Source organism: Podarcis bocagei, assembly GCF_964188305.1.
Source record: "Podarcis bocagei genome assembly, chromosome: 2".
NCBI classification, from domain to species: Eukaryota; Metazoa; Chordata; class Lepidosauria; order Squamata; family Lacertidae; genus Podarcis; species Podarcis bocagei.
The window spans coordinates 56306034-56330811 of NC_138126.1; the positions used below are offsets into that span (position 1 = coordinate 56306034).

Below are 24778 nucleotides of genomic sequence, written 5' to 3' on the forward strand. Positions count from 1 at the left end.
TAATCCCAAATAAATTTACTAAGTATTTGGACGCACGTCCTACTGAATGCAGCAAAATTTACTTTGAAGTAAACATTATGCAGGATTGGAGTGTAATCCAATGCACACAAGAATCTAAAGGCACACAGGATGTCAAAGAACAAGAGAGCAACCCTTTCAAAGCAAAGGAGACATGTGCCCTGAACTTAAAAAAAACAACCATGCTCCAAATTAATCCCATCCCCCTTGCCAAGGTTCAGGTTAAGGCAGTGGTTCCCAAACTGGTCCGCACTAATATTCAAATTTCATTGTGGTGGTCTGTGACACGTCCACGTTATATATCCATATTGATTTTTAAAGCTACACTTTTATTGCTTCTTTTTACTGCATTACAATTTGAATTCTATGGAATTAAAGTTGTAATGCAATAAAATAACATAAGCAGCAAAAGCAGCAATGTAAACAATTGAGAATCGTTGCAATCGAAGAAATCGTTACACTCCATCGCTACAAAAAGCAACGTCAAACAAATTAGTTCAGTAGAACTGAAGCCAAGACTCTCGGCTACTTTCAAGTGATCCGTGAGAAACAAAAGCTTGGGAACCCCTGATCTGCCCGAATCAGAGACAGCAGCGGCACGTCAGACTTTTGGCGGGTCGAAAGCGGGTTCAACCCACCCGCGCGAGACAGGCGCCAACGAATTGAAAAGAGCAGCGAGAGACCCGTACATAGCATGGGCACATGCGCAAGTCAAGGAAGATTGCCCGGGTCCAAGATGGCCGCTGCAGCGACCAGGATCACTACCATAGACAGCAAGGCGCTCTTTTTTGTCTTTTCCTTACCCTTCCCCACCGAACGAGGGTGCTCTCTATGGTCTCCGGAGGTTTTGTAGCTCTATCTCTATGGCATCGGCTGCCGCGTCCTTGCGGTTGGAGGGCGGGGGGCGGCTTCCGTAGGCGCCCCCCCCCCGTGTTGGCCGCGGGGCCCTGCGAGGATGCCCGTCGGCGAGTACGCTTTCGTGAGGGCCGTGGGGAAGGGCAGCTACGGGGAAGTGAGCCTGGTGAGGCACCGGCAGGACAACAAACAGGTACGGAGGGCGGCGGCGCGAGAGGAGGGTCTGCCTGCCTCCCTGCCTGCCTGCCTGCTTGCTTGGAGAGGAGGGGGTCTGAAATGGGGTCGGGCAGCCTTTGCTATGACTTTGCGAAAGCAGCGCAGGTGAACACCCAGGAGGTGTCGGGCTGCCTCGCTCTCGCCCTCCGTGCCCGCTCGCCATGCTGGCTGGACTGAGGGGAGTTGGGAGCCCAACACACCTGTAGGGCCGCAGGTTTCCCACCCGTCAGGCACTGATGGAAAAAGAATCTTTATTTGCATCAGCCACTAGCCATAGCAATAAGATAAGATAAAATAAAACGTACAGTGAAGATAGTGGTAAAAGCTTAACTATAGAAAATACATTAGATCTTATTCTAATTGCCCCCGCTAAAAAAAAACAACACCTTGCAGTTTTTGCTGTCATCTTGATCTGCTGAAAGAAAGAACACTGTAGCAATGCTTGAGCGACCTGGTAGAGGGGTAATAACCTCGCTCCTCAATCAGGCAATAGATAGTTGGTGAACAAGAGGGGCAGTAAGGGAGGGGAAACCCCAGTGAAGAGGGTTGTTGTGTTAGGGTGATATTGAGCGTTTGTGATTCATTATTTTGCAGGAGTTAAGCAGCTGAAAATCTGACAGTTGCATTTTGAGGGTGCTGCGTTGATATTCTTTTATACTTTCATTTCCATCTTGCACCTTGTTGGTTAAGTTGCAAAAACGTCTCCTCAGCATAAGCTGCTTTTGGGGACCTTCTTGGATCTGATGATACCACAGGGCTTTATTAAATGAATGTAGCATTCATTTATAGAATCACAGAATCATAGAATCATAGAGTTGGAATAGACCACAAGGGCCATCGAGTCCAACCCCCTGCCAAGCAGGAAACATATTCTAAGTCAGTTACAAAAATATATTTTTTTCCTGAAATGCCTAGCCTATGGAATAATTACACGGATTCTAACAGTGCGATCCTATGCATGTCTGTTCAGAGGCAAGTCTGACTGTATTCAGTGGGGCTTCATCACAAGGGTATGAGATTTCAGCCTATGTTAGAGTCAGTGCAACTGGATTGGGACCACTGCCTTCAAGTATAACTTTGGGATCAAAGGGTACAAACAGATTTTTAAACATTCTGATCCAAAACACTTTGGCCTCAATCCAGAAAATGTTAGCAGTGCTTCAAGTTATGTTGATGTTAGTTGGACAACTTAGTTGCAGTTAGCTTAAACTCCATTGATTGTAATAGTAAAAGTAATTAGATTTTCTGGACTGAGGCCAGTATGAGGATAAAGGTTCAATTAAAATTAGTTGGACTTCTACAGAGTAGACTTACATGCTGGATTTTTAAACCTACTAAATATACTTGTGATTGTTTTTAACTTCAAAACTTTTTTTTCATTTCTGCAGTATGTTATCAAAAGGCTGAACCTTAAACATGCCTCAAGTCGTGAGAGAAAATCAGCAGAACAAGAGGCCCAGCTGCTGTCTCAGCTAAAGCATCCTAATATAGTCACCTATAGGGAGTCCTGGGAAGGGGAAGATGGCCTCCTATACATTGTCATGGGCTTCTGTGAAGGAGGGGACCTATATCATAAGCTGAAAGAACAGAAAGGAAAGCTTTTGCCTGAAAGTCAGGTGGTGGAATGGTTTGTTCAGATTGCTATGGCTTTGCAGGTAATAATAATAATTTTATTATTTATACCTCGCCCTTCTGGCTGGGTTTCCCCAGGCACTGTGGGTGGCTTACAGCATATCTAAAAACTTAATAAAAACATCAAGCGTTAAAAGCCTCTCGATACAGGACTGCCTTCAGATGATAGCTGTCAACCTTCCCTTTTTTGCGGGAAATTCCCTTATTCCAGCGCCATTTCCCACTGTTATCCTGGATTGTTAGATATCCCATAGACTGTCCCCGGGACAAGTGAGGCTGCTGATCCCTTATTTTCAAATCTGAAAGTTGACAGCTATGCTTCAGATGTCTTCAAAAAGTTGTGTAATTCTTCATCTCCTTGGCATCTGAAGAAGGGTGTCACTACCGAGAAGGCCATCTGCCTGGTTCCCTGTAACTTTGCTTCTCAAAGTGAGGGAACCAGCAGAAGACCCTCAGAGGTAACGTAACTTTGCAATGAAACAGTTGATTCTTACTTTCTCTCTTAAATTTAAATAAACCTTTCCTAGAATTTTGGCATGACTTGAACCTCTTTTAGACTGTAATCCTTTAATAAGATATAGCAACGTAGTAGGTAAATGTATTATTGCCACCTATGCATGCAATAACTAACATCCTGGCTGTTTTAGTAGTATGTGTGTAGAACAGAAAAGTGTGGAGTCTTTCAAATATTCTTGGATAGTCTTGATCCAGTTAGACCAGGCGTAGCTAACTCTTTTTTTTTACTTGAGGTCCACATTCAGCCTTTGTCAACCCTCTGAGGGCCACAAGCCATCATTAGGTTGAGCCACCCCCAGTCACATGCACACAGTGTCTTCTCAGTTGATCCATGCAGATTAACCGAGGAAGGAGCTTATTGTTCCCTCCCCACTCATCAAATGATGGGCCTGATGACCAGTGGGGAAGCATTTTGCCTCTACATTAGGGAGCTGAGTTGTGCAAAGGTGTTGAAACCTCTCCACCCACTTCAGTGCTGCGTCTACTTTAAATTATTTTCCAGATGTTGGACTCCCATTAACCTCAGCCAGCATGGTCAGTCATCTAGACCATGCAAAAAAAATTGGTCGTGGCATCACTTTTTCTCTTTTTTTTAGTAGACACATTACTGAAGGGGGTGAGAGCCACACTCACTGATGGGGATGAGAAAGAATGGGGCAATAACTCCTTCCTTATCAGACCTGCAGGGGTCAGCTGAAGAAAGAGTTGTGGTTTAAAGCATCTGGAGGCATCCAGTTGGGGAAGGCTGCTCTTCCCCCCTGAAGAACTCAAGAGTGGTACGCACAAGAGAATTTCTTTTTATGCATGCAGTAACTCTGTGAGGTAACCTAGGTTGTGAGTTAGAGATTTGTAAATACTGTTATGTTTTTTTTCAGTATTTGCATGAAAGGCACATTCTGCACAGAGATCTCAAAACTCAGAATGTATTCCTGACACGTTCAAATATCATCAAAGTGGGAGATCTGGGAATAGCTAGAGTGTTGGAAAATCAGTATGACATGGCTAGTACTCTCATTGGCACACCTTACTACATGAGCCCTGAGCTGTTCTCTAACAAGCCTTACAATTATAAGGTAAAGTATATTATGTGTTGTGAACTCCTTTTCCAAGCTGCAACATGGTTTTAAGTTTGCTCAGAAGTAGACCAATGAATTCAATGATGCTTGCTTCTACTTTTGGAATTGACAGCAAGCTAAGAGATGTAATTGAAAACCAACTTAGTTCTTCTATTGAGTGGCTATTAAAACCACAGGAATTCTAAGTCTTCATATCTAAATTGATGAATGTGAGCTTGAATTAATGTTCAAGGTAGTACACTAATTGCCATTTATATTTGTATGAGAAATACTGTACAGTTCAGGCAAAGCGTTTAGCTGTCTAAAACTTTTACATGCCATTTAAAAAATTGCTGATGTATGCGTCATGTGTTCACAAGAATCCAGTGTCCTTTCCCAGCTAAGCAAAAGCAATTCCTTCCTCCACTATCTATTTTCTTTGATAAAACAAAGATTCCATTTGTCCATAAACTGTACCTCTCTGTTAGAAGATAGCTTAGTGAAACAAATTGACCACAATCCAGAAGCCTACATGTGCTTGTGGCTCCCTTTCCAAGTTGTGAAATGGCCTGCTAATGTGTTGTCTGATTCTGTTTTAAAGGACCTTTAGAACACATGTTTTCTCTGCTTTTGCTTTCAGTCTGATGTTTGGGCTTTGGGCTGTTGTGCCTATGAAATGGCCACACTGAAGCATGCCTTCAATGCTAAAGATATGAACTCCTTAGTATATCGAATTATTGAAGGAAAGGTAACATTCCTTTATCATTTTTGTTACGCTAATTGTGGGCCATTATTCATACTTGCTGAAGTATCCATATGTGCAAGAATTTCCCTGTCGCCTTGTATGTTGCAAAAAACTGTGTGTAGACTAGGTAATAGGCTATTATCTAAGGACATAATGGATATAAACTGTACTGCTGAAGAAAGGAAAATGATTTCCTTTTCAGTGTAGAATCCCTGGGATATCCTCAAGCACCACATGTGCAGTAAGTTCTCAGCATGTTTAACAAAAAACCCCTTTTGATTTAAAAACCCAGTCTTAAGTGTAAGGATAGAGTGTCTGTGTTTTCTTGTTGTTTGGTGTGTGATATGAATGCATGCTGTTGTTAAGGAAACCTGAAAATTAACGTCTTTTTAAATACACCAGTAGTGCTATGTTAACGGGTCTATTAAACTTATTCTAAGACATGCTGCGGATGGAAGCTGTGGCTCTCTAGATATTGTTAGCCTGCAGTTCCCATCATGCTTGACTGTTGGCCATGCTGGCTGGGGTTGATGATACCGTATTTTTTGCCCTATAGGATGCACTTTTTCCCCTGCAAAAATGAAGGGGAAATATGTGTGCGTCCTATGGGGCGAATGCAGGCTTTCGCTGAAGCCTGGAGAGCGAGAGGGGTCGGTGCGCACCGACCCCTCTCGCTCTCCAGGTTTCAGGAAGCTCTGCGCAACCCTTGGGAGACCGGCTCCGAGGGTTGCACAGAGCTGCCTGCAGTCCTGGGATCAGCGCAGCTCTCCGCGGCCACCGGGAGCGGGGCGCGAAGTCCCACCCAGCTCCGGATGGCTGCGCAGAGCTGCCTGCAGTCCCCGGCTCAGCGTAGCTCTGCGCGGCCACCGGGAGCCGGGCGCGAAGTCCCGCCCCGCTCCCGATGGCCGCACAGAGCTGCCTGCAGTCCCGGGATCAGCGCAGCTCTGCGCGGCCACCGGGAGCCGGGCGTGAAGTCCCGCCCCGCTCCCGATGGCCGCGCAGAGCTGCCTGCAGTCCCGGGATCAGCGCAGCTCTGCGCGGCCACCGGGAGCCGGGCGCGAAGTCCCGCCCCGTTCCCGATGGCCGTGCAGAGCTGCCTGCAGTCCCGGCATCAGCGCAGCTCTGTGCGGCCATCGGGAGCGGGGCGCGAAGTCCCGCCCTTCCCGCTGTTCCCCGACCTGGTTTTTCCAGCCCTGCACCTGGGGGGGGGATTTTTTTTTCTTTATTTCCCTCCAAAAAAACTAGGTGCGTCCTATGGGCCGGAGCGTCCTATGGGGCGCAAAATACGGTAGTCTTCAAGAGCATCTAGATGGCTACAGGTTCCCCATCCCTGCTTTAAAACATTAATTTAGTGGTAGTCATTCTATCAGGCTGCAGTGCAGAGAAAGAGGAGCAAAGGCACTATTGCTTCTGTTGCAATACCAGCTGCCTTTGACTGTAACTGAGGAGTCCAGCCAGCACAGTAATGATTCTGCTCACCCTCACTGCCTGTGGTACCATGAGAATGTCTGCTAAGAGCAGGAATGTTCTCAGGGAAGCTGTACAAGGAGTCTAGCTCTTGTTATTAAGCCACATTCAGTAATAATTCTTTTTCAGTGACTCGCCTAACTATTCATGTGTGACACAGATCATGTGAATAAGCAGGAAAGATTGAACCTTTTAGAACACAGATGGTTTTCTTAAGTGATGCCAGTCACCTGAGGCAACCCACATATACCCAAGTTACCTTGCTAGCATGAAAGTGATAAGCATAAGAACATAATTTTTAAGATTTTAATGATAAATAGTAATAGACGCAATAGTCTGTGCATTAAAATGTGTGTCATGTCAAATTGTGGCTTAGTGAGAAGAAGCAAGTGCATAGGTCCCCAGAACAAAAATTGTAGCTGCTTCACTTGTCTCCTGGTCCTGGTGCTGCTGTGCTACTCTGAGCTAAGCCATGGTTTGGCTTATTATTAGGTTCATGCCCAGGTTCCTGGTTTGTCTCCCTCAAACAAACTACAAGCATCAAATGTGACAAGCCAAGAGCATGGGTTTGCACATGATGCAAACCATGGCTTAGCCTGGGTAGCATAGCAGCACCAAGAGAGGAGTGTAGCAACTCTGGTTTTCATGGTGAATATTCACTGGAACCATTGTAAAAATTCCCATTTACACTCTAGACCTCGCCTTCATGCTCTGCATACTATCCTAAGTGTTCAAAACTTGATCTCCACTAGGCACAACCATCCAGAATTTTGCTTGCCTGCAGTTTTGTTAGGAGAACAACAACACAGTTTTCTCGTAGACTGGCTGTTTTCTCTCTCATACATACTCTAATCATCAAATATCATTGAGGAATAGTGGAGAATAGCCAGCCAGATCTGCTTTAGAAGGCTGAACGGCTGCCTTGAGCTACTCTGGTCTTTTGCCATGCAGCTCCCCAGATCTTGCATCTTGGCAGTGCATATTTCAAATGCATGTGCTCCTCCCTGCTCCAATATTTTTGTAATGTGACGCACTAAAAGGTGTGGCCCACACCATGCAAAGGATAAGTGCCACATGAGCACAATAATACAGTACACATTGTGCCCCAGTAGACAGAAAAGTACGAAAGAGCAGCCTACAGGCAGTGACAGAATCAGCAGTAATCCATGTGCATGTGTGAGTGAACTTTGAAGTTTCCTACCCTAAGAAACAAATTGAATGGTTGCTACAGCCAGCTGGAGCGTTCCAGCCCTGCTTTGCAGGCTGCCTGATGCATGTGACGTGCATTTTCTGAAGAAACGCTGCCTTTTAGAAAAGCATATCCAAGGCTGAATGACTGATGTAATGGCATGAATGGACGTTCATCATGGGGGTTTTCCCATCATGACTTTATAGCCAGCCAAAGAAGTCCCATAAAGTTAGTTTTGCTTCTCTTAACAGCTGCCACCCATGCCAAAAGATTACAGCATGCACTTGAAAGAGCTAATAAGAACGATGCTTAGTAAAAAGCCAGAGGAGAGGCCCAGTGTGAGAAGCATCCTAAGGCAACCCTACATCAAGCACCAAATCTCTCTGTTTTTGGAAGCTACAAAGGCGTAAGAAATGTTTAAATGACAAATTACGTTGTGCAAGGAGTTCAGTGCAGTTGTTGGAATAGCTGTTTTTTTGTTGATTACTGGGTTTCTGTAATGTGTAGCACAGGGTAATGTGTAATCTGTAATATGTAGCAATGTGGCTGAAATGAACAGAAATATTCATAGATGATAGATGCGTCAAAGGATATTAGAAATGACAAGCCAAATGTATTTGTGACTGGTTCTGATTGCTTCTGATAGCTGGATGTCAGGAACAAACAAGCCATGTCCTTTGATGCATGGCATCTATTTGGCCACTGTTGGGGTGTTAGGCTGGTTGCAGTCTTGATCCAGCAAGGCAATTCTTTCATTCTTATAGGTGGGCTACCTAAAGCTTATCTACACCCATATATTGATATGGATATACAGCAAGAAGTATAGGCGTTTGTTGCATGTGTCGTTCTTTCAGAAAGTACTCTAAATTAAAAGCATACATAGGGACCGGAGGCAACCTTGATTTGTTGCAAGACAATACTTCCTCAAATCTTTTAATTCTGTAGTTTCCTTAATGTTTGCATTTCCTACCTTTGCCTTGAAGGAAAACAGCCAAAAATCATAAGAAAATGTCTGAAGTCAAACCCCAGAGCTCCTCAGGAGATGCTGAATTGAAAAATGGAAATGTAACACCCCAGAAGCTTCCTAATGAACATTCCAGGAAATCTAAAAGGGTGAGTTAGGTTTTAGTTCTTAACTCGACTTGGAGGGCTGGATTCAGAGTTAAATGGAGACACTGCTGGATGGGATGAGTTATGGTGCAGGGGGCTGAATATAAGGGGGGCGGTACAGCTTGAAAATTGGACAAAGGCATCTTTCAGCAGCTGGAGCAGGCTCTCCTGTCGTCTTCAGGCATTTCTGAATCCAGCCATTTTGCATGGGATAAAAATAAAAAAATTGGGCTCTTGAAATTCCATTTGAGTAAAATGGTTAATGGGATTGGTATATTAATTCTGTTTTTCCCTCCCTTCATTTTAATTACAGAATGAAGAGAAATGTTTAATCCATAATAAAACCTTTCAGGTTTCTTCCTTGAACAAACTGGCACCTGAGCCTGAAAAAAGCACAAACACAAATGGGTTGAACAGCGCGGACATGTCAGTGGCAACAATGAGCAAAGTGGACATAGTTATTGTTCCGTTGGAAAAGAGGAACTCTGAAAGCAAACAGACGCTTGCAGGAACGTTCACAGGGGATAAAAAGCCCCGTAGCTCAAGTATTCCCAGTGAAGCAGAGTCTGAAATAGGAATAAACGCACCACAGTGTAAGGAAGAAAGGTTGCAGAGCATTACAAATCCATGTCTGGAAACTGTAGCTATTAAAAAGGGTGTTATTGATACCACAGCTGATGGTGATGATACCATGAAACTTCTGCAACCTGTTTCAGAGATTCCAGACACGAGTGATAAAGTAATTATTTTATCTTATAATACAGAGGAATGTAATAGAAGCTGCAAAGTTTTTGGAAATAGGATCAGCAACTAATGGCACTGGGTTTTTGTCGGTAATTGATCTACACTAGCTCTTTGTTTCAGAAAGCACTTCAGAGCACAATGGTGGTTGGAGGAAGTGGAACTGAGGACAAAATGTTTTAGTGACCATGAATGACTTTACATTTGTGCTACCATTTATTATCATCATTTTATATACCGTTTCTCACTAATCTGATGCCTTTTGAAAAGGCGATTGCTTTTTTCAAGACACCCCCCCCACAATACAGTGCACCGTTCTGTTTATTTACATTTCATTGTCACACATACTTAGGCATTATTTTGAAAATGATTGAAGCCGTCAGATATACAAACCAGCTGTGTCATCAGACTTGAGGGTTCAGATCCAAGGGCTGAGTGACCTTTATATTGGGCCTCAGTCCAAAGCCTTACGTACAGATCTAGCTGAAAAGAGGTTGCTATGTTTAGTTTGTTATTCTTTTAGTCATGTAGGGATGTATCCAGTGCCACTATTCTAAAATTTGCTCCAGAGCGTTGGGGAACTCTCCAGGGCAGATTTTGAAGGTGCATGGGGAGAGGAGGAAGTCCCACGTTGTGATGGAACAGCACCAGATACAACCAATCAACATGACCCAAGCTATAAATAGCTCTTTTAGGTGACCATAAGGGCTTGAACCGGGATTGAGGATGCGAGTGGCGCTTTGGGTTAAACCACAGAGCCTAGGACTTGCCGATCAGAAGGTCGGCGGTTTGAATCACTGCAACGGGGTGAGCTCCCATTGCTTGGTCCCTGGTACTGCCAACCTAGCAGTTCGAAAGCACATCAAAGCGCAAGTAGATAAATAGGTACCGCTCCGGCGGAAAGGTAAACGGCGTTTTCGTGTGCTGCTCTGGTTCGCCAGAAGCCGCTTACTCATGCTGGCCACATAACCCAGAAGCTGTACACCGGCTCCCTCAGCCAATAAAGCGAGATGAGTGCCGCAACCCTAGAGTTGGTCATGACTGGACCTAATGGTCCCAGGTCCCTTTACCTTTTATGGGCTTGGCCATACCTCATATGGTCTTTTTTTTTTTTACTCTTCGTCGTCCTCCCTTGAACATCAGCTCATCCCCACTTTCTGGGGTTCAAGCATGTATGTATGTATGTGGGGAGGGAGGAGAGAGGAGACACTTCCCTTGGAACTGGAGATCCAGAGTGTCTTGGCTTGGGCCATTGGAAAACAATGAAGTGAAATGGTTTATATTGTTTGAGGATGTTAATGAAAATGAAGTAAATTCTCTTTCCAGAGTCTGGATTCTACTGACAAACTTCTAGCACCATTTGTGCCTGTAGAAGTTCTGGTAAGTAGTCCATTTTTTTTTTGGTTCTGCAAGGCATGTGGAGTTAAACTGGTGGCTTCTTTTGGAAAATTGTTCTACAAATGAATGTAAAATGTCTGGGTGGCTACATAAATGCTGTTGACTACATAAATGAATTTTGTAGGTTTGGTGATGAGGATGAGAAAAAGGTGATAGTTATGGGTCCATGATAGCACTTTTCAAACATGTGTATACTTTGGATTGTAAGAAGAACCCTTCCGGGTCAGGTCAGTTGCCCATCTGGTCGAGCACCCTGTTCTCACAGTAGGCAACTGAATGCCTCTGGGAAGCCTGCAAGCAGGACAGGAGTGCAACAGCGCTCGCCCTTCTTGCAATTCCTAGCAACTGGTATTCAGAGATACATGCTGTATTTGGCAGTGGAGCCAGAGTATACTTGTCATAGTTAGTAGTCCTTGATAGCTGTGTCCTCACTTTGAATCTGGAAAGCATATACAAAAAATTTTGGGTTTATTCTTAGGCTGAAGCCTCCTTCAGAAGTTTGGGAGGAGCTAACAGTGCAGTTCAAAATGAAAGCGCCCCCCGTTTTCAGCCCCAGGGATCTGTTCACGAGCCTTCCCTGTCACGACAGCAACGGCAGAAGAAAAGAGAGCAATTTGAGGTATGTTCAGAGAGGGTGAAAAAGAGAAAACACTCCTTAATTAAAATGCAGCATCTTTTTATTTTCTATTGGCACCTCTAGATTCATTATGTTTTAAAAGAGTATGCTTTTTCAAAGGGCAAAGAGGTGTCTGAACTTTTTTAGAAGTGTTGCTATGGACAACTGAGTAACAGAATACCCATGCTGATAATATACAGTAAATAATATTATGCTTTCTGCAATGTACAGAATTAGATTGTTGGTGTACAAAAAGTGGAGCTGAACTACCTGCCTGATTATTTGTACTGACTTGGTGTTTGTAGTATAGAAGGATTGTATTGAAGTAGTATTGAAGGATGAGTGCTTTTATAGCTAACCTCTTAGCAAAAAAAATGTTTTTACATAGCTGCTTTTTCTCCCTTTAAGGATACAGGTCCTCGACCATTGCCTGCTGCTCTTGACATGAATGCAAAGACAGGAAGAGACAACACAGACAAGCAGGATGCTGCAGTTACAAGGGCTATAAACAGATCTGGAAGCACCGAAGTGGCTGTTTCTAAGGTTTGCTGCAGACACATTTCTGGCATATTAATGCTATCTGTTTTTCTTTGAAGCCTCAGATTCAGTATTGTTTCAATGCATAGACTAAAGTGTACTTACTTTGCCATCGTAGATCTATAAAGCTGCTTAGTACAGGGTTGGCAAACTTCTTTTATAGTAAAGAAGGTGGGGGATTCTTTTCCTGAAAGGCTTTATCAACCTTGTAGAATAAGTCAGTGGAGAAAAGGTAGCGAACTATTGACTGTCTTGGAAACTTCAGTTTTCAGTTATGTTTTACATATCGACGGGTCAAAATAAAAAAATTCCTTCCAGTAGCACCTTAAAGACCAACTAAGTTAGTTCTTGGTATGAGCTTTCGTGTGCATGCACATTTCTTCAGATACACTGAAACAGAAGTTGCCAGATCCTTCTATATAGTGAGAAGGTGGGGAGGGGTATTACTCAGTAGGGTGGTGGGAATGGGAGATTGGCAGATAGCTGAGATGAGCCTGTTGACGACTCTTAACGACTGCAATAGGTCTTCCAGGAAAAGGCAAGGGGTGAGAAGGTGAAAAATGGCTTAGTCATGTATAATGAGATAAGAATCCAATGTCTTTGTTCAACGGGTCAATCGACGGGTCAATTATGACAGACTACAAAGCCACATATCTTGGTTCTGATATCACTGTTACTTATTTTAAAGGATCGACCATTGTCGGCACGAGAGAGGAGGAGACTAAAGCAATCTCAGGAAGACATGCTTCCTTTTGGTAACTAACTTCTTTGCCCCTTTTAAGCATATGGTGCAATTTCTTAGCTATAACACATTTTCATTGCAATCACTGCCCAAAATGTATCTTCACAAATAACAAATGGCTGTAACTGAGACAGAACACTCACCCACCAAATTTTCATGGCTGCTCAAAGTTATAAGTACGGTATGTTTTTAAAGGTAGAGAGGTCAGGTCATAACTGGCAGGGATGGGGATCAAACATCCAAATTTGCATTTGGTCAAAGGATAAATGACAGAGGTGCAGCCATGTTAGTCTGTTTGCAGCAGAAAAGGAAGGAAGAAAAGAGTCTGGTGGCATTTTTAAAAGACTAGCAAATTTGTTGTGGCATGGTGGACTAGAACCACTTTGTCAGATACAGGAAGTGTATCCAAGAGTTTAGCTTCTTAAATCAGTGAATGGTGGTGATTTTGAAAGACTCTGAACTAGGCTCTGTTGCATATCATCAATATGAAATCCAGGCACATGTCTGTGAAGATCTGGGACTGTAATAATTAAGCAGGTTCAAGCTCAGAATTTAACATAACTGGCCATAACTACTCAGGTATGGAATTCCCTACCTTTTGAAGTCCAGTGGTCTACCTTGCTTGCCTCTTTTTAAAGAAATGGGCTGATTTGCTTTAAAGCCTCCCAGGTTTTCATAAGTTAACATCTTTGTGCTGTGTATTTTGCTTTCCAAGTATGCTGCTGTCTTATTTTAACTTTTTATTTTCCATTTTTGTTATAAACTACTTTGAGTGTGTTGGCAGAGATAGCATGTGAATGAATGTGAACAATCAAAATAAGAGTAGATTCTAAATGCTTTTAATTTACCCCTTTTCAGGGCCTGCTGCAAGAAGAGCTTCTCACAGTGCAGCCACAGAAACAAAAGTTCCAGAAGGTGATCATGTCCAAATTGCTCACTTTCCATCAGATCTTGCAATCTGTGAGGTAAGCAGAAATCATGCATTTGCAACATTCAAAGTTGCTGGCTTTCAAAGTTGTCACTCACATGCTTCACAGCACTATAATGTCCTTCCACACGGAGGTATTTCCAAACAGACTGGATTGCATTAGAAAGCATTTCATGCTAGGAATGTTGAATTCTATTGCCATTGACTGCTGTCAAACTCACTTTTAAAAACCTGTGCAAAACAACCTTATCCTGAAAAATACACTAGATGATTTGGCACATGCGACTTGTGACACAGTTTGGCCCAATCGGTTTTGGAAATGTCAATGCAGCTCAAAGAAGAAAACTTGCTCTTGTAGCAGTAGCATCTACAAAAATGAGAAGCCTTTTCCATTATCACAATGATTTTGTGCACCTGCTTTGAAAAGCTTTCCACAAATGTATATTGTTATTAGCATCTAAATAGGTTCCAAGCCAGTGTTACTTTACGGAATATGGCAAGAATTGTATACACCCCCCTGAAATCAATGCCCTTTTGCAAGAAGAGATATTGGGGGACTGTGCTACTGTTTTGTCTATAGTTTCTTGTGCTTGAAATACATGTTTTGCCTTCAACAGACAAAGAGCTTAATTGGTTGCTCTACTGAAGATGAACTAAGCTCTTCCACCAGTTCCACAGAGAGATCAGATGGAGACAGTAAAGAAGGGTAAGGCTTCTCCCTTAACTGTAGGCATTCAGTGTATTTGTGCCAGTTTGTATTTCTCAGTGCCAAAAATATTGATCTGATGTGTAGAGATCTTTCCTATTCTAATTAATTCAAGAGGGTTCTGAAAACTTCTCTGTGTGAAAGAAACAAGCAGAAGGTTCATGTTTGGGTTATACCTTCAGAGAAACTGAGTAAAGCTGGCTTAAACTAGTTGTTATCTCTTTCTGTCAGGGTCATGCTGACTATCATAATAGGCCAGAAGGAGCCTGGATTTTCACTTTCTCTCTTTTCCTTCTGGTGTGGCCATAGTATGCTTAGTGTTAAGGTTTAGACCAGGCATCCTCATCCTCAGCCCTCCAGATGTTTTTGGCCTACAACTCCCATGATCCCTAGCTAGCAGGACAAGTGGTCAGGGATGATGGGAACTGTGGTCTCAAAACATCTGGAGGGCCGAAGTTGAGGAAGCCTGGTTTAGACTTATTATAAGTTATTGTAAGTTTAAGTCTGCTGCAACTAGATTTCTTATGGACAGTGCAAATCCTGAATGTATTGGATTATGCACATTTGCCTTCAATAGCAGTAAAGCTCTGCTGGATGAAATACAATTGCCTCTGGTCTATTTTTTGGGAATCTTGCAATGTGTTTAAGTTGTTGCTCTGCTAACTATACATTGGAAGCTACTCTGCATCAATATTGAGTAGAATTTCACGGCAATTTGTGCATCTGCGTACCACAGCTACACAGATGGCAGATCATCCTGCCCTTCAAGACTCAGGGAAATGTTTCTCTGAATTAGCTTCAGGAAGCATTAAAGATTCTTTGATATAAAATGGTTTTTAAAAAAGATTTTTAGATCATTCTTTTTGCTGTTCTTTAAATAAGAATTCCAATGCTTATCACACAGCTCCTGATCATGCACGTCAGTGTTTTACAAGGACTGACCCACTTCTTGCAGCCATTCACCTACTTCTCAAAAAATGCTTTTGAACACATTTCAAGTGTTGTTTTTTTAAAACAAAAGGACAAAAAAGTTGTACAGTATAAGTGAGATACATACATTAAAGAAAATACATGCCCTGATTTAATAGCATAATTTTGCGTATTGCTAGTCGAATTAAGACCCTTCTTGCCAATGTACTTTCTTCTGCTGATTAATTTAAAAAAATTAGTATTAAAATGTTTTTGAGATTATTATTTTTATTAACTCAATCTGCTTTGGTAATCTTTGCCTTAAACACAACCCTCTTAATCCTGGGAAAACCCTTTCCCCAGTATGACACTCCATCAAACGCATCGCTGGGATCTAAGGATTAGACAGCTCAAACTGGTGTTATTAAAGCAGTTGTGAATTTCCTGATTTGAATCTCATCTTCCCTATAAAGTCATTAGGCAGCCTTAAGCAAGTCATTCTTTCCTCTTTGCTGCCCACACTCCCTATCCCCTTATCTGCTTTTCCCTACATCTGCTATATTGTTTGACCTTTATATAAGGTTGTAAGCATTACTAGCAGTGTATGTGAAGTGCTTTGAACTTTAAAAAAGCATTAGAGAAATGTTAAGTAGTACTTCTTCAGTCAGAAAAAAACAGCCTTTCACAAAGGCTATCATAGTTCATGCAAGCCAAATCTATTTTCAGAGAAATAATGTTCTGGTACATTCCATTTATTCAGTATCCTTTTTCTTTCCATGTCCTACTTAACTGTTACACTCTCTGCATCTAGGCTTACTGAGCAAATAATTTCCCATGGGTTTGACACACTCTGCATTTCCGCAGATATCCTCTCTTTAAGATACTGGCCCCATTTACATGCCACAGTAAAACCAGGGGTGGGAACACTTTGCGGCTTGAGGGCCATATGCCATTGGTGGCTGGGACCTGAGGCAAAAGTGTGCAGAGCAGCAAGTTTGCAGCAAGCCAAAGGGAAGATAGCTCCCATTTCACTCCTCCTTATATGAGCAACAAAGTATGACTTAGCGTTATGTCTAAACTGGAGCCAAGGCTTGCACTTGGCTTCCCAACTGTTGTTTGGTTGAGTTAAATAACCCATGATTCTGCCCGTTTGCATTTCTTAGTGCAGAAAGTTTTGCTCTGATGTGTAGAGATCTTTCCTATTCTAATTAACAGCTGCCCTGTGTGAAAGAAACTTCATGATGTTTGGGTTATTCCTTCAGAGCAGCTGAGTACAGCTGGCTTAAACTGGTTCTGTTATCTCTTCTTTAAGGTCATGCTGACTATAATAAGAGGCCAGAAGGAGCCTTTCTCTATCTCACTTTCTCTCTTTATCTCGTTTTCTTCTTGTGTGGTGTTCTGTACATAGTATGTTTAGTGTTAAGGTTTAGACTTATAAGTTATTGTAAGTTTAAGTTAAGTCTGCTGCAACTGGATTTCTTATGGACAGTGCCAATCCAGAATATATTGGATTAGTGATCATTATGCTCATTTGCTTTCAGTAGCAGTAAAGCTCTGCTGGATGAAATGTAATTGCCTTTGGTCTGTTTTCTGGAAATTCTGCAACATGTTTAAGTTTTTACTCTGCTAACTATACGTTGGAGTTCTGCTGTGGATCAATACTGAGTAGAATTTCAATGACAGATTCCACTTCAGATGTAATGCTAAACCAATGATCAGGGTATGTTGTTCCTGCTCACTGGGGGTGGGGTGAGGGACTGGTATCCTCAAAGTTTGATGTGGGCTTCTTAAAGGAGGGGCTTTCTAAGGTGGGGAGAAGAAGAAATAAGGACAAATTAAGGAAAAAGGAGGACGACCAGAATAGAAACAGATCAAGGAAACAAGCAACCTATAAGAATTGTCCATTACAATAACCTAATACCCCATCAGTATTAAAGAGTTCTTTGTGTAGCCTTAAACCCACTGTAAGTTCCTATAAATTGTGCATTAAAAACTTAAGATTTTTATACCTTTTGCAGAAAAACAAATGAGATGCATGACTTGGTGCAGCTAATGACCCAAACGCTAAAAATGGATAATAAAGAAAATTGTTCACAATCTGCAATACTAGCTCCCGAATCGCAGTTCCGGCTTAATAGGAAATACAAAGACACCCTTAAATTACATGGAAAAGCAACAGAAGAACCAGATGAATTCCAGTTGCAGGAGTTTCCTTCAGGTCTGTATCATGTTTGAAAGGAATCATTCCCAGATTAGGTATTCTGCTGTACCATTGAATTGCAGGAACATTATTTCAATTAAAAATGTTTGCTTATAAAGAGGGGATATAGGGCTGTTTGCTCCACCTCTTCTGTCTAGAAGTGCACAATTGAGCCCTCTAATCCATCCCCTTACTTTAAATCGCAAAAAGCTATGCCCTCTTTAGCAAGACTATAAACTCCAAGCCTCATGTGAGAATAGGGTACTGATGCTGGACTGGGCAAAGTTGTTTGTATAGTGAAGCAGGAAATTTGAGATTTGAAGTCTGAGAAGTCCTTCAGATGGATATTTGTTTGCACCAGAATAAAAGGAAAAGTGCTTCACCAGGACTCCTACAATTACAATTTAGATTTCTGGCAACTAAAACAAAATAATAAACAGACAATTAAGGATATCTAATATGTTTCTGCTTATTATTTTAGATGTTCTCTCTGGTCATGAAAAGGTTAGGAGATTGGTAGAGATCTTAAGAGCAGATGTGGTTCAAGGACTTGGAGTGAAGCTTCTAGAGAAGGTGTATGATGTCATGGATGAGGAAGATGAACAGAAAAGAGAAGTATGTCTTTCATATTGCACACTTGGCAACTCTCTTCAACACTGTTTTTTTCTCGTCTAGCATTTAAAACAGCTAGTCCAGGTATTTCCCAATAACCACCATATATTTCCTTGCACAACTCCAAATAATGTACTATTTTGAAAACAAGCCTGTTTGTCCTACAATTCTTATGCAGATCAACTCCTAATCCAGACAACATTAGTCATTATTAAATTCCAGTGAATGAAATTAATGGACACAGTGTAATCTTATTTCCTCCTACCATTTACGGTAACTCAGTGGAGCTTCCTTCTGAATAAACTGCAAATTAATAGCGACAGAGTCCTATTTATTGCAAAGGGGCTTTTGCAGATAACCTCTGGAACAGGCTTCACTCTCTGCCACCATTTTAAAGTTTGAATACTTTCCATCTATGTGCACTTCAGAGAAGTGCCACTACTTGAAATTAGATGCTATACATAAACCAATGTAATTAAACATGTTTAACTTCACTGTAACTGATGGATTAAAGTACCCATAGCTAACTGAATGTCAAACATGAATTGACTGTTACTCTAAATTTGTGCCATTTCCAAAAGTTCACTTTGGGATGTTCTGCCTAACTATCTGATCCTGTTTCAGTGTTAGGAATTCCTGAACCTATGGATATCAATGTTTAGGAAGTTACCGTATTTTTTGCACCATAACACTCACTTTTTTCCTCCTAAAAAGTAAGGGGAAATGTCTGTGCGTGTTATGGAGGGAATGCCTTCGGGTGGCATGCCTACAGATTTTCCTCCTCTAAAAACTACGTGTGTGTTATGGTCGGGTGCGTGTTATAGAACGAAAAATACAGTATTTAACTTTACATAAGACTGTAGCCTGAATATTTCACACTAGAATCATTTGTGTTTTGAATTACAACACAGAAAAGCCTTTTTTTTCCCCCCTACCCTGAACAGCTGCATTTGCGGAAGCTCATGGGAGAAAAGTATACTTCTTACAGCATAAAGGCCCGCCATTTAAAATTCTTGGAAGAAAATGTGAAGCTTTGACAGAAACCTCAATTCAGCTATTTCTTTATGAAGAAAAGAGTAAGACTTTATTCAACAATTTTTACCCCAGTGGATTTTTATTTTCCTGTACACAACTGATTTGTGGGGTACAATTTTTACTTTACTGATTTGTTACCTGCTGTAGAGCTTGTTTAGCTTTACAAATAGCAACATGTTTCTTCCAGGTAAGTGAGTAACAGCGTTTAGGGATTTTTTTATACAGGTAGTACATCTTAATATTTTCAGTTTTTTACATATTAAATTATTACTATAAATATCAAACATCATCAATGATGTTTTTTAAGGTTGCAATCCTGCCGAATCACAAATAGCCATCCCCACTGATTTGACCAGGTCTTGCATGTCGTTAATCCCGGCTTTCGATGCAAGTGTAGTAAGATTAGGAAAATGCCAAAAATGTTTAGTCAACACCAGAGTAAGCCTGTTGTATCCCATACTTTGAATAAGCCATCTAAGGAACAGGTTCTTTATATGTAGATACTGGAAGCATTTACTATTGTTGCAACCGTAATTATTAAAATTCAGATTAAAAACAAACACCCAGCTTTTGTAGCTACAATATTTTCTATGCACTCTAAGCAAAATGTCCTTAAAAATGGCCTCTTTGCTCGTTTTTAGTGCTCAACTGCAGTGAGTTAGGATTTTCATTTGAAAGAATAGGGCCAAGAAAGAGAAGACTCTTGCTGCTTTTCACTTTTTTATCTATGAGAGGAACATAGGAAGCTGCTTTATACAGAGTCAGACCATTGGTCCATCTAGCTCCGTATTGGCTACACTGGCTGGCAGTGGCTCTCCAGCATTTCAGGCAGGAAGTCTCACCCAGCCCTATCTGGAGATGCTAGGGAATGAACCTAGGACCTTCTGCTTGAAAGACAAGTGCTACCACTGAGCTCCAGGCCTTCCTCAAGGATGTTGTATGATGGGCTATACTCAAGAGATTTGCCCACCAAGGGGGATAGGCATAAGAAGACTTCACCACCACCTCCTTTCCCTGGTAGGTCACAAAAGAATTTCCTGACAAAAGATGACTTTGCCCAATTTTCTGTGATCTGCCCCTTCCCCACCCCATTCAAACTTTCTTTAGGGACCGGCCCTGCCCTTCATTTTATGTGGGCAGATTTCTGGATACAACCCAATTTAGACTGGTATAAGCAAGCTTCTAAGTTGCAGAGAACTCAAGTAGAATGAATTGTCATAAAATGTCCTACAACTGATGAAACCCAGGAATTCTGATGAAGTCTAGGAAGCTATCTCTGGTTGATCCACTGCCCCGCTTGCTTTTTGCTGCAACAGCATAAATTGGGTCTTACAAAATGATAATCTCCCTTGGGACCAACAAGACAGAAAATAACCCTTTCCTGCTACTGTATTGTTGCTTTATGTGTGAATGTTTAACTTTAAAAAAGTGAGGCTAACTTTTGGTAAAATAAAGTACTTTTATCAAAATATTTTCCTTGCTTAGGAAAAACCCAGCTGGTTTTCATCCTGCTATCAATTAAAAAAAGAATGGTTCATATGGTACTTTCCTTCAGCTATAATTACACAGCAAATGTGTCTTGAAGGACTCCTGGCTAGATAAAGCCATGGGCTAATAATTTGGCTACCTGTTTAGTACCTTAGTATGACATGGAAGATAGATGTACCTTGAGTACATTACATAGCTGTTTTGTACACAGTCGAATCAGTTGCTTGCTTTTCTTTTGGCTCCATTTTTCTCCTCTTCCCTGGAGTTAAGTATACACACACTATTCACAGTACATGCTTGTGCTATAGTCTACTTTTTAATGTCCATTTCTAAAGTTTTTAATAACCTTTCACATGACTGACTTGTATACTCAATATAGAGTTTGCAAAACCTGGAATAAATTGGGGTTAGGAAAAGACAATAAAAAGACTCCATGTGGAAAAAGGATGGAAGAGTTTTCTCAAGCAGTTAAAGAGTCATTCAAAGACAAAAAAAACCTTTGCTTTTGGATATTTTAATCAATACGGTACCTCAGACCTATTTGGAAACCATGGTACTTTTAACCCTCGGGAGCTGTAGGTATGTACAATGGCTAAAGGGTTAAATAGAAAAAAAATAAAGACATGTTTCAATGTTTAACATTTCCAATACCACCACCACTTCAGGCTCAGAATTACACTACAGGATGTTACATTGTCTCTAACAGGCTGCTAAATCTACTTATCTTGGGCCACAGTGAAAATAGATAAAAACCTGAAGTTTTCCATGTTTAAAAGCAGTGTCTGTAAATTACTAGGTCCGGAAGCAAAAACAATTATGCCACACCCTGCTGTGATCTTCCTAAAGCATCAGGCTGGCAATGGATAAAATAAAATGCTGGATTAGAATCTTATGATCTAATCAACATCTCTATCAAAGATAGGCCACTCTAGCATTTTAATAGTAATAACTCCGTTTTAAACATCTTTTTTCCAGGCTGCTGTAAATCACTATCACATTATTAAAACTCAAACTGTGCAAGGCCAATTTTAGAATACTGTCAAGGTATTCTCAAACAGCAAACCAAGTAAAGGAAGAGGAATAAGAGATTTTAAATCAAATTTAATGACAGAAAATGATACAAGATATGTATTTTTTCAATTTTTAGTGTGCCTTTTAACTTTTCTGTCTGCTGGCTTCTTATCATCTATTGCTGATTCCTGGACAGGTAGCCACTTCAGAGGATTGCGACGGTAAATGGGCCATGGAGGAAGTGTGAGCTGAAACGAAAAATACAAACTTCCTTGACAACGTTTTTGTAAAAGTTTGAGCTTTGCCTATATTAACTTTTAGAGTATATACAAAGCAAAAGAGCAGTGTTTCTGTTTCTAGTAGGGGCGCCATATATCAAAAAGTAAAAACCAGGGTGTTTTTTTAGGAAGACCCCAAAAACTACAAGAAGTTTTGGGTTTTGGAGCTTTTTAAGGCATTTTTGGTATGATTTAACCCCAGTTGCCAGTTTTCCAGGACATCTGCACAATTTCCAAAAAATAATCCAGGGTGCCATTTTCAAAGGCACATTCCAGGACATGTCCTAGAAAATCAGGGCGTATAGCAGTCCTATTCTAGTGCAGTTATTTCAAATATAAGGGGGGGGCAGCATAAAGAGCACAAAATAAAACAAGAGTATCAAGCTAATGGTACTGTTGAAGATTAGAATCATGTTAACACATTGTCCTAAAGAAACACATATTTTACTTATTTTGCATGGTATGAGCTTTCCTTACAGCTCCATTCTATCACAAGCTTTGCAGAATTCACTGTTTTGCTACACACACAAAAATAAGTAATATTCTTACCAAGCATGATAAAGCAAATCCAGCCATTACAATGTAAACTGTCCAGCCAAACTGTTCAGTGATGTACCCATAAATAAAGCCAATTACCTGCAAGAAACAATAGGTCAATGAGAATTCCAGGTCACTCTCCAAACCCAGAATGGAGAGAATTTTAAATGAGCATTTTAGCAAACATTTTAACTCATTTAGGGGGTTAATATAGGGAACTGATAGCAGCAGAACATTGGGCACTTAGCTGTCATTCATTTGGACTTGGCCCACTGCAATATTATTATTAATTCAACTTACATACTATAAACATATACAAGATAAATCAATAACTTAACAAGATTAATGTTACTGCGACATACTGACCTTGTTACTCAAGAGCTATTTTTTACAGTACTTAAGACAAAAGGCTGCAGCCCTAAACATACTAAGGCAACTAACCGCAGTAGAACTTAGTTCTGTAGGAACAATCATTAACTTAGCCTCAGTATGCTACATACAGGCTGCAATCCAAATGAACACAATTGTTGCACTATTGCTATATGTATGCTTTAATTTCAGGTATCATGTATTTATCGCCTTCTAACTGTTAAAAGCACAAAAACAAATACTTTAAAAAATAAGACTAAAATATATGGCATTTTTGTTTACTTATACTTACAGCAGAGAAAAGAATGATTCCCTGAAAAATCTGCTCTGCTAGTTTTTGGCCTTTATAGTCCTGTGGGGATGGAAAAAAGATTTGTGAGCACCAGTATTTCCCCCCATGCTGCTTACAGTTTCCGTAATGATGGCATATAGATATAAGAAGATCCTGATTTAGTTTCCTGTGCCATCACTGCCATAGCAGCTTTGTAGGAATATTCATTGTCTTGTTTGCTGTCATATTTCCATGGCTTCACTTTTGTGAATATTCTGAAAAAAATGTCCTAACAACGTGGAAGCATCAGAAAATGTTTCCACACAGTTGGGTGAACGTGTTGTGCTGGCACTGAGATTCTGCATTAAATAGGTGCAGAACAGTCGTGCGGGAAGCAATTATCCACGTCACAGCAATCAAGGCAAAATCATTCATGGGGCAGCTTCCACATGGCTGCTGTTAGCACTTTACTGTACTTAGGTCAAATATGAACCCCTACTGATCCCTAAACTCAATATATGCTTTGACTATGCCTAATGCGCGGACCTCCGGAACGAATTAAGTACTTAACCCGAGGTACCACTGTATTAAGCTCCGACTTCAACCTCAAGACTACAATTCTCAGCACGCTTTAGCTTACTTGGAAGTCAAGGCGCACGGAAATCTAAGGGGCTAGGCTTTTAAGTAAACACGAGATCTCGGTTCAATAGCCCCAAGTGTTTTCAGGCGTTCTGGCTCTTCTCTTTTTCTCCAAGCCCCCAGGGACGAAGAAGAAAAGAGTGCCCCCCCCAACATCCTATCGCTGGGCATCAAAGCCATCCGCGCTCCGCTTAGGACACGTCTGCTTTATTGTGGCAGGCGGCCAAGCAGCTCCCCCATCCCCACTTCCTGCCCGGCTTGGAAGCGGAGAGGAAAGCTCTCACTAATGGTGCGGGGGGGGGGGGTGTCCGCAGGAGAGTCTCCCCCAAAGCCCCCTCCCTCCCCGCCTGACCCACCATCTGTGTCGGGATGGATCGGAATACGCCGAACATGATGTCTGCCTGCAAGGCCACGTCCTGCGCTCCGCAGCCGTCGCAGACTCTCTCCCGGGGCAAAGGAGGCTCGCTGGTTTCGGGCTGCACCACAGGCGAGGAGGCCGAGTCCGCGCCGGGCAGGCGGGGTTCCTTCGCACAGCCGGGTGTCCCCTTGCTCTCGGGCAGCAGAAGAGGGTCGCCCTGCGAAGCGGAAGAGCCCAGCGAGCAGGAGGCGGCGGCGGCAAAAGGCGCTTCCGGATCCTCAGACGAGGAGGCTCTGCGCCGTAAGGCGGGGGCCACAGAGCTCACCAGAATTTCCGCTTTCTTGCCCCGCCTCATCCTGCTCGGACTTCCGGGGCGGGAACCGCGTCGCGCAGTTGACCGGTCCCTCAAACGCGCTTAAAAAACCCAACAACCACAACATAAACGCGCCCCGCGACCCGAACCACCCGCCTCTTGGTCCGGCGACAACCTCTTTATGACAGCGGCAGGCTTTCCGCGGCCTACAGAGCGCTCCGCCGACGCCGCGTCTCCATGGCAACAGACGCGCGAGGACCCCAACATTCCCCACCCGCGCGCGGAGG

At 42.0% G+C, this 24778-nt stretch overlaps 2 protein-coding genes across 4 annotated transcripts; one reads left to right on the top strand and one right to left on the bottom strand.

Moving 5' to 3' along the window:
* Window positions 1–732: 732 nt before the first annotated feature.
* NEK4 (NIMA related kinase 4) lies at window positions 733–19787 on the top strand. Of its 3 annotated transcripts, XM_081185147.1 has the most exons (17): window positions 734–1066; window positions 2478–2744; window positions 4113–4310; window positions 4933–5040; window positions 5240–5278; window positions 7945–8099; window positions 8677–8806; window positions 9117–9542; window positions 10871–10924; window positions 11421–11561; window positions 11967–12101; window positions 12784–12850; window positions 13696–13802; window positions 14383–14471; window positions 17399–17598; window positions 18062–18195; window positions 19137–19787. In XM_081185147.1, exons 1-17 carry the CDS (start codon window positions 974–976, stop codon window positions 19227–19229), a joined length of 2436 nt encoding a protein of 811 aa, XP_081041273.1. In that variant the 5' UTR covers window positions 734–973; the 3' UTR covers window positions 19230–19787. The 3 variants fall into 3 exon arrangements, with proteins under 3 accessions (XP_081041275.1, XP_081041273.1, XP_081041274.1); XM_081185149.1 differs by lacking the exon at window positions 10871–10924 and having other exon boundaries at window positions 733–1066; XM_081185148.1 differs by lacking the exon at window positions 5240–5278 and having other exon boundaries at window positions 735–1066.
* Window positions 19788–21796: 2009 nt separating this feature from the next.
* On the bottom strand, window positions 21797–24673 carry SPCS1 (signal peptidase complex subunit 1). The gene is made up of 4 exons (XM_081185170.1): window positions 24177–24673; window positions 23203–23262; window positions 22554–22640; window positions 21797–21974 (listed from the first exon to the last, which is right to left on the bottom strand). The coding sequence occupies exons 1-4, from the start codon at window positions 24531–24533 to the stop codon at window positions 21852–21854; spliced, it is 627 nt and encodes a 208-aa protein (XP_081041296.1). The 5' UTR covers window positions 24534–24673; the 3' UTR covers window positions 21797–21851.
* Window positions 24674–24778: the final 105 nt, after the last annotated feature.